The 16,693-nt window shown below is 41.5% G+C and overlaps 1 protein-coding gene across 10 annotated transcripts in view; it reads left to right on the plus strand.

Moving 5' to 3' along the window:
* The window catches only part of DOCK10 (dedicator of cytokinesis 10), a 266,202-nt gene that overhangs the window by 140,032 nt on the left and 109,477 nt on the right, over positions 1 to 16,693 (plus strand). For all 10 annotated transcript variants that reach the window (XM_053904308.1, XM_053904300.1, XM_053904301.1 and 7 more), the window contains exons 4-7: positions 4,527 to 4,609; positions 12,663 to 12,735; positions 13,013 to 13,135; positions 13,389 to 13,523. In XM_053904308.1, the coding sequence (XP_053760283.1) occupies positions 4,527 to 4,609; positions 12,663 to 12,735; positions 13,013 to 13,135; positions 13,389 to 13,523 (414 nt within the window). The remainder of the gene's footprint in view (positions 1 to 4,526; positions 4,610 to 12,662; positions 12,736 to 13,012; positions 13,136 to 13,388; positions 13,524 to 16,693) is intronic.

Here is a 16,693-nt window from a genome sequence, read left to right on the forward strand (position 1 = left end):
GTGTGAAGTCAGGACCCACCCAATGCCTCCAGTCCATAGGCAGACAGTACAAGGACCACATTGTCACTCCAGTAGAATGGCGGATTTGAGGGCCCCGACAGAGCTTCTGAGTTAGCGGATCTCATGTGGGACCCAGGAATCTGCATTTTAATTAACAATCCCTAGTAACTAACAGACACGATGCGTTTAGGAAGCACTGTCCTAATGGTCTAAGAGCCTTGGAGCGTGTTGACCTTGCTCAGCTTTTTTTGTGTCTAAACAACAGCAGAGATAGCAAACATAAAAGCTGAACGAGCAGAGATAGTAAATTAATAAAATGTGAATTGGGGCATTGCTGTTTGGAAAAATTAGCCAACTCGGCAGATTTTTGCTGGATCTCACGGTCTTCACCTTTGAAGTAGCTGGTGGCAACTTCCACTGTAAAGAGGATAGGAGTCAGTATTTTGAAAGCAGTGTTGTGGGCTAGGTAGTTAGTAAGGAGAAAATGGAACCAGTGCCTTACTGTGACAAGCACGGATGGGACCTGTGACTTTGAGTTTGCAACAGGTCATTTCAGCTTGGTGTTCAGACAAAGAGGAGTTGTAGTCATAATTAAAATAGTTCTTAATGAGAGGGACTCTGTGGGCTGGAACAAAGAATAGAGAATAATTTTCTATGCGTAACATTTCCCAAATGCCATTACTCTGTAGGAGAAACATTTATGTGTTTGTAAAATGCACTAGCTTTCTTAGAGTCCAGGAAATCACAGATCTAGCTGGATTTTTAAGGGTCAACTACTCCACCCCAATCCTCAGCTACCCACCTCCACCAGATATGTGAAACATAGTAAATAAATTCAGAAGGAATTGGATTAAAGCAAACCTCTCTGATAGAGCTAAAAATCTCTCCAAAACACTGTGCTTTCATAAATCAAGAAAAACTAGTTGTTGTTATCAACTATTGTGAATGTAAATTATACATTGAATCAAACATGTTGGGAAAACTTACTTTTTTAATGTTTATTAATTTTTGAGAGAGAGAGAGAGAGAGTGTTTGTGTGTATTCCTCCCGTCCCCTCCCCCCCACCGCCCCTGAGCAGGAAAGGGACAGAGAGAAAGGGGACAGAAGATCCGGAGGGGCTCGGGGCTGACAGCAACGAGCCTAATGCGGGCTCATGACCTGATCCGAAGTTGGATGCTCAACCAGTTGAGCCACCCAGGTGCCCCCAAAACCGATTCTTTTTAAAGCAAGTGTTTATTAAGTACTCACCCTTTGTTAGGTGTTTTATAGGAAGTACCTTATTAGATCCTTTTGAAGTTAGTAGTATTTAGACAGATAGAGACATTTAGAGTTAATTAAGTTACTTCATTGAAATCCCACAGCTAACACCAAAATTCAAAACCAGGTCTGTCTGACTCCCAGACACCATACAGACATTTGGAATGATGGTCCAGATGTGCTTAAAAGAAAAAAAAAAAAAGTCTGCAATCATCACACAACTCATAAATTAGCTGAAGGGACTTTTAGAGTTAGACAAATCCAGTTTGAAGTTGTACTTCTATCATGGCAAAGATCTGAGCCTCTCCTTGCCATTGTGATTTATAAAAACGGAACAATAAAATCTCATCGAGTGCTTGTTAAAATCCTATGTAAAGCACCTTGCAGTGCGGTATCTGACAGGCACTTGCCACTCCAAAGCAAAAAAGAGGTAGTTCTTTGCTAGACTATACTAATATGAGAAGGCATTACACTCATTCTGTGAAATTCAGGATATACATACCTCAGATTCGGTAAAAGCCTTTGGCATATTTTGAGTATCATGTGAAATATGCATGAAGTATACGTGCTTATCATGTCTAAACAAAGATACTATCCCTAGCAAGAAAGGGTAGTGAGTCAATCAGTGCATCTTTGTGCCATTTAAACTTCCAGAGTAGGGGGAGTAGACATAGATATTATGGGACAGAAACTTCTAATCCAGTCTCATATCCTGGTTATTCACTAACTAAATCTGAGATCCTAATCAGTGAAATGGTTTGACCAAAAATCATGTGGGAAATCAGTAATAGTGGGTTCGTTCCAGAACAAGAATAAAACACTGTAGCTCCTGGTTCGGTGCTGTTCCCTCTATTTGCCTTTTTCTTGTAACAAATATGTCTTGGTTTGGCGATTTTTTTGCCGAGAATCTTTAAAATACTTTGAGTATTCTGTCCGAAGAAAATAATCCAAACTGGGTCAGACTAGGGAGAGAAATACTCTGAACACATTCATGGTTTTTTTAACTTCTCATTTTTCATAAAAGACTTATTTTTATTAAAATACTCATTTTGGGGGGCACCTGGGTGCTCAGTTAGTTAAGCGTCTGACTCTTGATTTCGGTTCAGGTCATGATCTTGCAGTTCATAAGATCCAGCCCTGCATCAGGCTCTGTGGTGACAGTGTGGAGCCTGCTTGGGACTCTCTGTCTCTCTCTCTCTCTCTCTCTCTCTCTCTCTCTCTCTCAAATATAAATAAATAAATATTTTTTTTAAAAAAAGTGAAGATGGAACTTTTCATCCAAGGAGCACAGTAGGGCTTGGTTCTCTTCTTATTTCCAGAAACATGGCATTTGCGGAATTGGCTCGGGAATTTCATTTTAGGAAAATATTCATTTTCATTGCCGTTTAGTTAAATATTCAGTGTGGTCCCCGTTCCTCTTCTCCATCCACAGCCCACCCTGCTCTCCTGAATTCCCTTTGCCTTTATCCATGTTCATTTGGTTGCTGGTTTTCTCCATTACTGGTTTTCTCCAGCTGGTTTTCTCTAGTTGCTGGTTTTCTCCACTATTCTCTGCCAACATCCTCCTCCTCCCATCTTGGTCCCAGGCTCATGTGCTTTTCAGCCTCAGTCCCCAGCTTGTGTGTGGGTGCTGTCCTGAACGAATAGAGTCATGGTGCCAAGAAAGTTCAAGGTTAGAGAAATCCAGAGCAGCCGAGGGTACCCAACCACTCTTCCTTCTCCCTGCCTTTCCCTGCACTTTTTTTTTTTTTAATTTTAATGTCAATTTTTTATTTTTGAGAGGTGGGGAGAGGCAGAGACAGGGGAAGACAGAGAATCCGAAGCAGGCTCCAGGCTCTGAGCTGTTAGCACAGAGCCCAACATGGGTCTTAAACCCATGAACCGTGAGCCAACATCAGACGCTTAACCGACTGAGCCACGCAGGGGCCCCCTGCATCTTGAGCCAGGTGCCCGCACCCAGAGCTCCTCACCAACCTTTCTGGAGTGCCCTTGGGCCATTCCCTCCCACGTTCTGTTCACTTTCTCTTCTGCAAAGACAGTGGCAGCGTTTCCTTTGCTTCTGGCGCTTCCACACCCCAAGTGACCCTTCTCCCACTGCTTTCCTTGCCTGTCCCCTTCCCGGTTCCAGACAGCCACAGGTCGTTATTTCTCACCTTGTGGGAAGTTCATTGATCCTCGTTTTCTTCACCGTAGAGGACGAGATCTTATAATCCTCATGCCAGATGCTTTATCCCCAGGTTCCTGTAATTTTAGGATCAAAAGGAATCTGAGGGGTGCCTGGGTGGCTCAGTCAGTTAAGCGACCGACTTCGGCTCAGGTCATGATCTTGCGGTTCCTGAGTTCAAGCCCTGCATCAGGCTCTCTGCTGTTAGCACCACGGAACCCCTTCAGACCCTCTGTCCCCCTCGTTCTCTGCCTGTCCCCTGCTTATTCTCTCTCTCTCTCTCTTTCTCTCTCTTAAAAATAAATACTTAAGAAAGAAAGAAAGAAAGAAAGAAAGAAAGAAAGAAAGAAAGAAATCTTAAAAGCCACCTAGTGAAATCCCCATTACCACTCTGTGGTCTACCACTGCCAGGTCCATGGTTGGTGCTTGGGAAATATTTGCCATCAATCAGCATTGCAAAATCAGCCATTATGTACTACTGTAAGATAGTTATTTTATACTATTAACTTTGTTTTTCAAAAAGTCGCTTGTCATGTTTTATTCCTGTCTATCTATAAAACTCAGTGAGTAATCATGGAGAAGGCTAACCCTTAGAAAGCATTGAGGTAAAACTGAAAAACTGATTTCAGATTGACAGTCCGGCTGACATAGAGGGGAAGAGATAAGTTACTGATGCAAGGACAAGAAGAAGTGGTCTAAAGTTACAATGAAAAGATTACATAGAAATAATGATATCTTCTACCAGTAAGAGCTGTTAAATAATGGAAGGTTGCTAAGGAAAACTAAAACGTGACTGTACTTGAAGTTAGTAATGAATATGGTCTGATTCATGGGCTGATTAAATTAGACTTTCCTTGATGGCATAAAATAGAATAAATATGTGAAATGGTTCCTCCTCCAAGAGTCTGGGAAAGGTTAGATTTCCATTTCACTAGAAAATATGATATGATTATCATCACCCAGCCCCTTCCCTACCTTAAAATCGCTAATATAGCTCCCTGTTAACACTACCCCAGAGATGACATGAAGTGTATTCGCTGTGCTTTTTGCCAGGACAGCTAATTTTTTTTAATGATAATTTTTAATTGTCGTTTTTTTCTTTTAGGCTTGTAAATTTTATAGCTCCCAATGGTATGTGGTAAACTACAAATATGAACAATATTCTGGAGACTTCCGACAGTTACCCCGGTAAGAACCTGTCATATATAAATGGGTTTTTCCATGTATAAAATACGTTCTCAGTTTAAGTTCTACAGTTGTTCATGAATACGTGCACGTTAACTAGTGTCAAGGTCTATTTTACAAAATTTAAAAATAGGAGTCATGATACAGCATTTTGGTCAACAATGTACATTTTGTTGTATATGAACAGAGTTGATTGTAAGTTACAAATGTATTCTTATTTAATTTTCTAACAAAGTCTTTTTTTTTTTCAATATATATTTATTTTGGGGAGAGTACACGTTGGAGAAGGGCAGAGAGAGAGGGACAGAGAATCTGAAGCGGGCTCTGCCATGACAGCAGCAAGCCCGATGTGGGGCTTGAACTCACAAACTGCGATATCATGACCTGAGCCGAAGTCGGATGCTCAACAAACTGAACCACCCAGGTGTCCCTGAACAAATTCTTGAAATGTTACTCTATCACTCTTTTGTGAGCTGTTATTTCAATAGAGCAGATACAACAGGACTGGAAAAGAACAGTGTGGACCAAAACATGTTTCTGAGGATATTCTGTATTTAGCATTCAGATTTGCCACTGGCTTCATGTATTTCCATGCTGGGATACCAAGAGTCATGAAAGTAGACAACCTCTGCAGAAATGTTACATGTCTAAGAACAGCAAAAAGGGAAAAATTAACAGCTTTTTTTTTCTTCTGGACTAAGTAAAGTCTTTGGGAGAAGGTATCTTTGTTCTGTACCTGTTCAAATGTCACCTTCACAGACAAGCTTGCCTGACCTACTACCTGAACTAAAGTAGTCATTTATTCAGTGTCTGTGTCCCCCACTAAAGCAAAAATCCCCAAAGGGCAGGGACTTTTCCTTGCAGAATCCCCTACAAGGGAAGAGAATGCCTGGCCTCTGGTAAGTGTGTAATAATGACTTATTGAATAAGTAAAGTAAGTGAATGGCAAATTTTGAAATACAGCATTCCTTTAAAAAAGAAAGAAAAATAATATTCATAGAAGGGATTGGAGTTGCTCGAATTCGAAGAACTGCAATGAATTGGAATCTCTTAACACATTGGTTCATCTAACTAAAACAATGCAAATAATCCAGAAAAACACAACAATCAAAAGCGAAGTTATTAACACTTCCCTCAAGTGAAGGCATCGAGAAGGTACTTGTTGCGTCTAACTTTTTAGTGGGCGTGTGGTTTATTTATTTTTTTTTATGTTTATTTTTGAGAGAGAGAGAGAGAGAGAGACACTGTGTGAGTGAGGTAAGGGCAGAGAGAGAGGGAGACACAGAATCTGAAGCAGGCTCCAGGCTCTGAGCTGTCAGCACAGAGCCTGACATGGGGCTCCAACTCATGACCCACAAGATCATGACCTGAGCCAAAGTCAGACACTCAACTGACTGAGCAGCCCAGGCACCCTTATGTGGACACGTGGTTTAGATTTGGGCACTATTTGCACAAATTTCCCATGCCCCCAGCAGCAGCTGTTCCAGGCTTGGATACTTGGATGGGCTGCTCTCTACCCACAAATGCAGAATTTGAAGGAGCTGCAGAATAGTTCAGAGAAGGTAGCGTCTGAGCTCAGACCTGAAGGGACAGTAGCTCCCAGCACTGTGGTCTTGGGAAAGGATTCCCAGAGGAAACAGCAAGGGCAGGGGCCCTGACCTTGGAACCAGCATGGTCTCTTGAGCAGAATGGGGAGGCTGGAACTGAGGTGGAAAGGTTATAGTGAAGTGAAACCATGGAACGAGGCAAGGGACCTGGCGGGCCCTGGAAGAGAGAGCTTGGATTCATTCCCACTGCAACAGAAGCCTGTGGAAATTTTAGCCTAGAGTGTGATGTGATCCAGTTTAATTCTTTAAAAGATCATTTGGTGTACTCTAAGGAGAATGGGATTGTAGCAGTGAGTATACAGGGAAAAAAAAAAAGAAAGATGTGAATGGGAAGGAGGCTATTCTATTTCTTTATTTCTTTAAGTTTTTATTTATTTTGAGAGAGAGAGACAGAGAGCCAGGGAGGGGCAGAGAGGGAAGAAGAGAGAATCCCAAGCAAGCTCCACGTTATCAGCGCAGAGCCCATTTCAGGGCTCAGTCTCACAAACAACGAGATCATGACCTGAGCTGAAATCAAGAGTTGGACACTTAACCGACTGAGCCACCCAGGCGCCCAGTATTTTTCCGTTGCATTACTGTAAAGAACAAAACAATGTTCCTCCAAAGCAGCAAACCTTTTTGCAAACAGCCAGCATTAACTTTTACCAAATCTCTGGACATCCCCTTAAATTCAGGTCACTCCTGATATAACCTCCCGTATGGACTTTCGTGCTAAGAAGGTCTACCATACCCCCGGCTTTCGTGAGTAATTACTGTGTATATTCAGAGTGTCTGGGCCTTAGTCACACACGTTTTGTAGGCACAATTGAAAAGTATTTTTTTTTTTACCATCGAGACTTCCTCTTTCTGAAAACGGTTCTGAGAAGTGGTCACGACTTGGAAACTGCGTCCAAGCGGTTGGAAGATCTCATATGAAGTGAGAGATTGTAGAAAGTGGCATTTAGCTGCCCTTCCAAGTATGCGCCTTCCCACTGACTTCAGGTCTGTTGGAATCTTTAGCAGCTTGATCCCCAAACATCTTTTCTTTATCTTCATGATGCCATCAAGAAAAAAAAAATATATGAGAGATTTTGCCTTCACGGTATTCGTTCTCCATTAAAACAACAGAGGAACCACCTCGAACAAAAACAAGGTCTGGATATCATGGAGCATGAGAAGAACCTCATGAGAAGTAGACAAAAGTAACGAAAATATCGTTGAGAATTTCCCTTAATTAACTAAAGGAAGTAGAAGTTGATACCACGAAGGGGAAGAATACTCCTGCCACAAAGTCAGAGATTTCAATGAACTATGTGAAAATCAGAAGTTCTAGAATGTAATCTTCACACATCCCCTGAAATGATGAAGACTGTAAGACTGAATGAAAAAAATCTTTTTTTAAATGATTTTACAAAGTGAAGCACTCCCCATTAAAGACTACACACATATTTAGGTCAGTAGTAGAAACAGATCATTTAGTTGGCCTTCAGAGGCTATTAGAAGTAAATCATGTTCGTGCCTCCTGGATTAGAAGAATTCTCCAATGCCCGCTACCAATTTAAACTGATCATTTCTTTTTATGGGTTGCTGAGGCTACAAAATGAAACCTTGCAGTTGTGGAAGAGTGAAAAACGAAGTGTGTTTATTCACCTAATTTTTATTCTTTAAATTTGAAATTGTGTTATTGTGTTTTTAAGAACCTCACTTTTTTTTTTTTTTTTTTTGAGTATCTGTTCATAGACGGATAGTGGAGAGAACATTATTTCAGGCTAGAATGTAAAATGTAAGCCTTCATACATAAAATCCAGCGCTGAATTTGGGATTCACAAGAGACAAGAATGACAAAAACTACATGATGCCAAAGGAGCCAAGTCTATACCGTGGGGAAAGGACAGTCTCTTCAATAAATAGTGTTGGGAAAACTGGACAGACATGTACAAAAGAATGGAAATGGACCACTTCTTACACTGGACACAAAAATTAATTCAAAGTGGATTAAAGACTTGAATGTGAGACCTGGAACCATAAAACTCCTAGAAGAAAACTAGATGGTGACCTCCGGGACATCAGTCTTGGCAATGAGTTTTTAGATCCGACTGCATTCCAAGTAAAAATAAACAGGTGGCCTTGCACCAAACTCAAAAGCTTCAGCACGGCGAAGGAAACCATCAACATAATGAAAAAGCAACCTTCAGAATGGGAGGAAATATTTGCAAATCCTATATCTGATGACTAATATCCAAAATATACAAAAAACTCATACAACTCAATAACAAAAAATATAACAATCCGGCTAAAAAGTGGGCAAAGGATCTGAATAAACATTTTTTCCAAGGAGAGCAGACAGTGGCCAACCGGTACCTGGAAAGGTGCTCAACAACACTAGTCATCAGGAAAATGCAAATCAAAACCACAAGGAGATTCCACCTCCCACCCATTAGAATGGTTAGTATCAAAAGGACAAGAAATAACAAGTGTTAATGAGGATGTTGAACAAGGGGAACCCTCATGCACTATTGGTGGGAATGTAAACTGGTACAGCCACTATGCAAAACTGTATGGGGGTCCCTCAAAAAATTAGAAACAGAACTCCCATATGACCTAGCAACTCCACTTCTGGGTATTTATCCGAAGAAAACAAAAACATGAATGCAAAAAGATACATGCATTCTATGTTCACTGCAGCATTGTTTATAACAGCCAAGACACGGAAACAACTTAAATGTCCGTTGATGCATGAATGGATAAAGAAAACATGAGATATCTATCTATCTATCTATCTATCTATCTATCTATCTATCTCGATATATTTGAGGAACATGGCCACTATTGTGATCCACTATTACCAAGAACAAATGCCTATAAAATTAGTCTTTTGTAAGAAAGAGAAGAAAGGGTAAGTCATGCTGGCAGTAGAGGACAGAATAAGAAGTTCAGAAACAGAATTGTACCAAGGTCACAGGGAGACTAATAGGAAATAATTGGCATAGAGCATAGGATGATGCCTGAGCCAGATGTTGACCTTCCATGTTCAAGTTTATCTGTGCTGCCTCTTCCTTAGTCTTCCCTACGAATGCTTTTATCTTTCACTTAGGATGTTTCTTTAATACTCCCTTTACTGCCCTGCTATCATTTTAAGAATCCTGGAACACTCATGTTCCCTTCTCTGCAGACAAAACGCTTGGAGTAATTGCTCTGAAGTCAGCCATTTGAACCTGCCCCTGAATTTCAGGCAATGTGTTGCCTCGCTGGATGAGGGAAGAGAGGGAAGGGTTGTGTTTAGGGGCTTTATTTTGCCAACCAAATGAAGAGGTGAAAGTGATTGCTTTTTGTTTAGGATTGTCAGGATGTTGTTAGGCTCTTTTGGAGAAAAGGGATATTTTGGGTAGGATAGGAAACATTTCCCAGTGGTCCTAAAGTAACACTGTCACCTGCGACTGGCTCAGCCTTCACATAAGTTGACCATAACCAAAAGAGGCAGAACAAGTTAACATTGGGGGCACTGACACAGATAAGCTCGAGTATCCCTAAGGCTCTGTAAGAAAGAGAATGGAGTACAGATTCACCACGATCCTTTGGAAGAGAATAATGGCTCCAGTCTTACTTAATGTGCTTATTAAAGATGGTTTGATTAACTTACCCTACATACAGCAAGTAGCATTTTAGAAAATAGGACTTCTAGTCCAACTTCTTCCACTGTGTGTTTATGTAACTGTTACGGACTTCGTTTTCTTCTCAATACAACACCCAAATTACACTGGACTGTGAAGTTCTAGTATTTGTACACAAACGTCTAATTACACACATATATAATTCACTAAAAAGCTATATGCTGCAAAGTACATATTTAAACTTAAGTACAGAAGTTCTGCTATCTTGGTATAGAGTTTTCAACTTCTTTGAACTTACAAATAAGTCTTGGAGGAACAAGGCTGCATTATGTATGTATTAATATATTTCTGGAATTTGGAATAATGCATACCCACTCGAATAATTTCATATACATCAGTGGACAAATACTTATTCTGTTCTTACCATGTACCAGAACCTGTGGGGGAGATAAATTTAAAATACACATCTCCTACCACCCTTCTTTCAAGCCTCTGGCTTTTAAATAAGCCTGTTACCATTTACAACTACTTACCTATGGGTCTTGGGATTTCATATCAAGGCTATACAACTGAACAAAAATGGACAAATAAATTGGGACTGGGGCTGAAGGGAGACCCCAGATATCATCCTTAATACGCAATATCAACTACTGTGTACCCCAGAATAGCTTTATTTTTCTTAGCTATTGGTTTTGGTAGCAAGTAACATATAATCTGAACTTATAAAATAAATTCACAATACTAAGATCATTTTTCAAAACCTCTTTTAACACACGGGAGGTGCGTCTTAGGATGTTGGCCACCAAAAATATGTGTTTTGGCGTCCCCAAGATGTCTTCCAAAAACAGTTTTAAATGATACCATGTTGTCTTATTTTGCTTCTCTGTCTCCTTGTTCACCTTGCCTATCACTGATGCAATCAGCAAATGCGTATTGAGCGTCCCTACAGTAGAAAAAGACAAAGCCTGGGGACGCTGTAGATGGGACTTCATTGGAGTCTCTGGCTTTAAGAAACATGTAATCTTGGGGCACCTGGGTGTCTCAGTTGGTTAAGCATCCAACTTCAGCTCAGGTCATGATCTCAGAGTCCATGAGTTTGAGCCCTGCCTTGGGCTCTCTGCTGACAGCACAGAGCCTGCTTCAGATCCTCTGTCTCCCTCTCTCTTTACCCCTCCCCTGCTGGTTCTCTCTCTTTCAGAATAAATAACTAAGTAAATAAATAAATAAAACTAAAAAAAACATGTGATCTGGTGGAGGGAATCAACAGATTCAGGTAAGCGTCATAATAGACATGTACCCAGCATCTCCATGGAGAGAGTCCTAATTTTGAGATTCCAGGGTGTCTTCATGGAAACAACTTTGGGGGTGTGAACTCTTCTTAGACTACAGTAGAATATTATCTGGCCTTGTATAAGAATGAAATCCTAATACTGGCCACGACACGAATGAACCTCGAGGGCATTTTACAATAAATGAAATCAGCCAGACACGCAATGAAACATAAGATGAGGTGCCCAGAATAGCCAAATACAGAGAGGCAGAAAGTAGAACAGTGGTTACCAGGGGTGGGGGAAGGGAGAGATATGGAACTGTTGTGTAGTGGGTACAGCGTCATTTTGGGAACGAGACGGACTTTTGTGATGGTTGCACAACAATGTGAACGTACTTTGTGCCACTGATCTGTACACATGAAAATGGTTAAAATCGTAATTTTTCTGTTATGTATATTTTATCACAATTGAAAAAAAAATCTATTATCAGTTATAGAGAATGTGACTCTGATCTCAAGCTTTTCCATTTTATTAGTGAGGTCAGTGTTCTGTCTGTGCTCCTACCTGCCCTGCTGTGAACCAGGAATGGGCATTTTCAGGTCTTTCAGAGGAAAGGTAAAGAGTATTTTGAACCCACTTGAATCCACTGAATCCCTATGTGAATGCAGTCTGGTAATTTTATGCATACTGAAGTATAAAGAGGTCTTGGTCATGCCCCTTCCTATCTGGAATACCGTCAACATAGGAAAAGATTTGTGACAGGAATAATTCGAAGAGCACCCCTGGACTTTTCTTCTCAATAGTCAGATTCCCAGGTTGCTTCTACACAACATAAATCACCTTAAACAAAATGAATATCCCAGGCCAACTCTACACGTAGGATTCTCTCACTAAGTATCAAGGAATGTCCGAACCTCAGACGCTGTTGACCACTCTCCATCCAGCCATGACTTGTGAAATAGAATCAAGCCAAAGGAAGTTTACCTTTCTCCTGTTTTGCCATTGATAGTATCAGGTGCACACGCTGACTCTTCCGGGCTGGTCAGCATTTCAGGACTACCACGGAAAGGCACAAAGCGAGCACCCTTCGGCTTAATCAAGTTGGGGCAGACTTCAGGGGAGGCCACTGTTAGGGGAACAGCGCAACCTAGTGGCCAGAGCACGGGCTGGTTCTCAGGAACATGGTTTTTCCAATGGCCATCCCGTACCCTTAAGACTCGCCATGTAATGGTGAAATGGAAATGAAAACAGCACTGCTTCATATTCTACTGCAGAAGGTAGAGGAAGAAGCATACAAACCACCAGAGCTTTAAAATTGTCCTGCTTGCCTTCATCTCATTCAAGAAGACATGTGTAAATCTGTATAAATAGTAACTCCACGGTTTAAAACAGAGATTCATTTACCGGAGATAAAATGTAATGGTGTAGCAGAAAGTTAATGCTTCCAAAGGAGATCGGGCCCTCACAAGATTACATTATTTTTTCGAAAAACACAACGGTTGTTACCTAGGGGAACAGCGGAAAATGAAAGTCAGGTCTCAAATGACAAATCAGAAACTCTTTTTTTTTTTTTTTTCTTTACTCTCAGAGCAGAATACAAACCAGAGAAACTTCCTTCACATTCCTTTGAGGTGGACCATGAAGACGCTGATAAGGATGAAGTAAGTAAATTACCGAAAGCTAAGTGTTTAAATCAGGAGGACAATTAGTTCCTGTCCTCCACTAGAGTATTCCACATTCTGACCAATTTTACAAGGAAGCTGCCATAGCTATTTGTGGAAGGGCTTTGAGTCCAAATGAGTCACGTTTGCTTTGAAATGGAACATGATTATTTAAGACGCGTCGAAGAGAGAAAGAGGAGGCTCATTTGTAAGTGCAGCGTCTAAGATGTGGGATTCACGAAAGGTTGCAGTCATGCCCTTGGTTCCTCTTCCACAGGATACCACCTCCCACTCATCTTCTAAGGGCGGTGGGGGAGCTGGAGGAACCGGAGTTTTCAAGTCTGGCTGGCTCTACAAGGGGAATTTCAATAGCACCGTGAACAATACCGTTACTGTTCGGGTAAGGAGACATCAAGGCTCATCTTTGTTTCTGCCAGTTCTCTGGACACCCCCCCCTTTGGTCACAGCACAGAGGAGTGTCATTTGCATCGAGTTTATGTTTCGGGTCATATTTTATTTATGAGGAAGGAGGGCGCTGTTCCCTAGAACAGTGCCCAAGAATGTAGCGCGCCCGAAGGAATTTCAGAATTTCTAATTTCTGTACTAGCACACTGCATTTTGAACTACCTGTCTGTTTCTTCCCCTTTCTTTAGTCATTCAAAAAGCGCTACTTCCAGCTGACTCAGTTGCCAGATAACTCCTACATCATGAATTTTTACAAAGATGAAAAGATATCCAAAGAGCCCAAAGGCTGCATCTTTTTGGATTCCTGTACAGGTGTGGTGCAGGTGAGTAGATATCCCTTTCCTCCTTGAGTTTTGTTTTCCCCTCTTGGATTTGTTGTTGTTGTTGTTAATTTTTTTTTTAATTTATTTTGAGAGAGAGAGAAAATGGGGGGGAGAGGCAGAGAGAGAGAGGGAGAGAGAGAATCCCAAGCAGGCTTCGTGATGTCCGCACAGAGCCCGACGCAGGGCTCTGTTCTGCTCGGGGCTTGATCTCACGAACCACAAGATCATGACCTAAGCCGAAAATCAAGAGTTGGACCCTTAACTGACTGAGCCATCCAGGAGCGCCTCCCCTTTTGGGCTTTTTAATCAAAGAGTGTGTTCATCCAGTCATCATTCATTCAAGTGTTTATGGAGTATCTGAAATGAGTCAAAAACTGTTCTTGACTTTAGAGATCCGGTGGAAAACAACACAACCCGAGTTTCTGCTTTCACAAAACTCACTTTCAACAAAGGAAAAATAATAGAAAATACACAAAGAAAAAAAATCAACGGAATGGAATCAGTGGGTGAAATCTGGAGTGAAGAAAAGAAATGGGGCTGTGGGAGACAGAGAGACAAATGGTCAGGTTGGAAAGGAGTACCAGTGCTCCAGAAGTGAGAAAAAAAAAAAACATCTTCATAGAGAAATTATTTGATCTGAAAACTAAAGAATGAGCGGGGGCAGCAAGTGCAAAGGGCCTGAGGCAAGAGCAAGTCTGGTATATTCAACGAGAAGGAGAAAATGACCACCTGTGTGGCTGCAGCATACAACGCCACTGAGCTAAAGAATTCAATAATATATAAACCGTATAGCTCACTATGCTTCGTAAATCCTATCTTTATTATTGGGTGATAATGAGGTAGTACATTGGCAGCGCACATATAATCTTCTTCCTTCTAAGAGGAGGTTTCCTTCAAAGACGAGGATTACATCGATTCCCAAGAGCTTAATTTCAGAAACAGACACGGCGCTTTTAACGGACCATACTGTTCCGGAAGTTCTTCTTAGCGTGTGATTGTTCTTAGTGTGCGATGCGACATAGACCACTGTGGCAAAGGGAAGCAGAATAACTCCATAGACCTCATCTGGACATCATGCTTTCATTTATTCTTTTCGCTCTCAGGAAGTAAGGAGCCTCCTATTCCCTCTTACGTAACAATCAAAGCAACCAAACCTTACAGCAGCCTCATCTTGAATTTCACAAAAGGATGCTGGCTTGGGGAGGTTGAGGACTGTGTTTCTGGTCACCGGTCACCAGGAGCAGACCTTCTCTTCCCACTCACCTGCAGGCGTCGACGCAGCTGGCTCCAGAGCTGAGATTACGTCTTGGATTAATACCAAGGGGCACTCGGATATGTGGATGCGAAATGGAGCTCTCTCCAGTCACTTAGGCCTGGGCTTTTTCTGGATGGTCTATCTGTTAAAATCTGGAATTCCTCCAGAAAGTACTAATGCTGAACTTTAAAAGGAAAGAATTAATTAAGTGTAGCAGAGTAGTCGGCTAGAAGTGAAAGATAATTGCATTTTAATGCAGATGCCAGCTTTCCATATGGAAAGGGCAATAAGGATCTTAATGGAGGGTGGAGATGGTTTTCTATTGTTGGCCGCAAAGGAAGCTTCGGCTTTAGAAATGCTTTAGAAATGTCAAGTAAAACTTCCCGCAGTAGGTGAAAGATCAACGATTACATTCTCTAGAAACTGAGCTAAAACTCTTAGGTATTTTCTTTTCCATTTTTTTCCTTCAAAGCTCGCTCTAGCAAATGCATTACCATCTTTTAGGCAGTATCACTGTAGCCCGTGCTGTATATCCAGCTCACAGAGATACGTATTACTATGACATTGCTTCTTCGGAGAATCCTATTACCTCGGTGTTGAGCACGCATCTCGGTGCTCAAACCTGACCTTGACTACGGGAACTTCTCCATCACGTCTTAGACTGTACTTCAGTCTCTGCTGAAGTGGTGCCTTGGAGCTGGAGAGTGTCTTCTAGAAGAAAACAAAGTTTGGGGTTCATACAGGTCAGCGTTCAAATCCTGGTTTCACCACTTACTTTTGGAGGCTTTGAGTAAGTTACTCGGACTCTGAGCTCAGGTTCCTCATCTGTAAAAACTCAAACAACGTGCTAGCGTGGAAAAGGATCTGGGAGACCGTGTGCCTTCAGCCTTTCTTCCCTAGTCTTGTAACCAAACTAACGTGATTTCGCTCCTTGGTGAGTCACAGGTAGAAGCTACACCAGGTGAGCTATCTCACAAAAAAAAGACTTCACGCGCAGCAAATACGGAGATCGTGGTGAATAACTCCCCGAGCAAGGGTGAGTGGGATCCCTTTATTTAGGGTTAGGATGAATATTTAGAAAGGGGAACCTTGTCATCGTATGTGGGTCTAAGCATGAGGTCATACAGGTGACTTAAGGAAATATACCTATATATATACATTGTATGTTTTAGAAATGAGGCCTGTGTTCCTCTCGGAGGAGAGATTTTAATATTGTAATGAGGTAAAGGTAATTGTTGGTTACTCTGTGGGTCACTCCATGGTCCATCTGCACTGGTGTGAGTCAGGGGTTGAGTTCAAACTGGTCTGGACCTTCTGGGCCACAGTTCTTCGCCTGGGCAGTTATTGTTTGAGGAGTAGTTTTGGTTTTTATCATGGGGTGCTGTGCCCTTCAGGCTTTTTGCCTGAGTTCAAAGGTAAGCTGGAAAGAAGAGCTTAAGGAAAAATGTGGGACGTAAGTCCCTAAGTACAAGCAAGTGAGCAGTAAAGGTCAGCGCTAGCTGGTGATAGGCTTTCCATCAGGTGCAAAGATCACAACTTTGAGAAAGACATTCCACTGGGGAAAGACCTACCTAGAAAATCTCCATTCACCTTCCTGAAATTTCTATCTAAATATTCTTCTTTATTCATTTAGTTTTTATTCACTCATGTATTCTTTCATTCAACAAACTTATTGAGTGTGTATGACATACTAGGAACTGTGCTTAGGCATTGAGAACTCCCTGCTGAAGTCAAAACCAGAGAGGAACATAGGCTCATTGTTAATGATTACACAGTGTCACAAAAGCTATCAACAACACCTGCTATTGAATGTTCTAGGAGCACAGAACAGTGATGAATGAACTCTTCTGGGCCAGCTAGCAGGATTCGCCAAGGTAGATGTTGCACCTTAAAGCACAGCTGCATTTCTATTTCA

Source organism: Panthera pardus, unplaced genomic scaffold (assembly GCF_024362965.1).
Source record: "Panthera pardus isolate Hobbes unplaced genomic scaffold, ASM2436296v1 HiC_scaffold_10, whole genome shotgun sequence".
NCBI classification, from domain to species: Eukaryota; Metazoa; Chordata; class Mammalia; order Carnivora; family Felidae; genus Panthera; species Panthera pardus.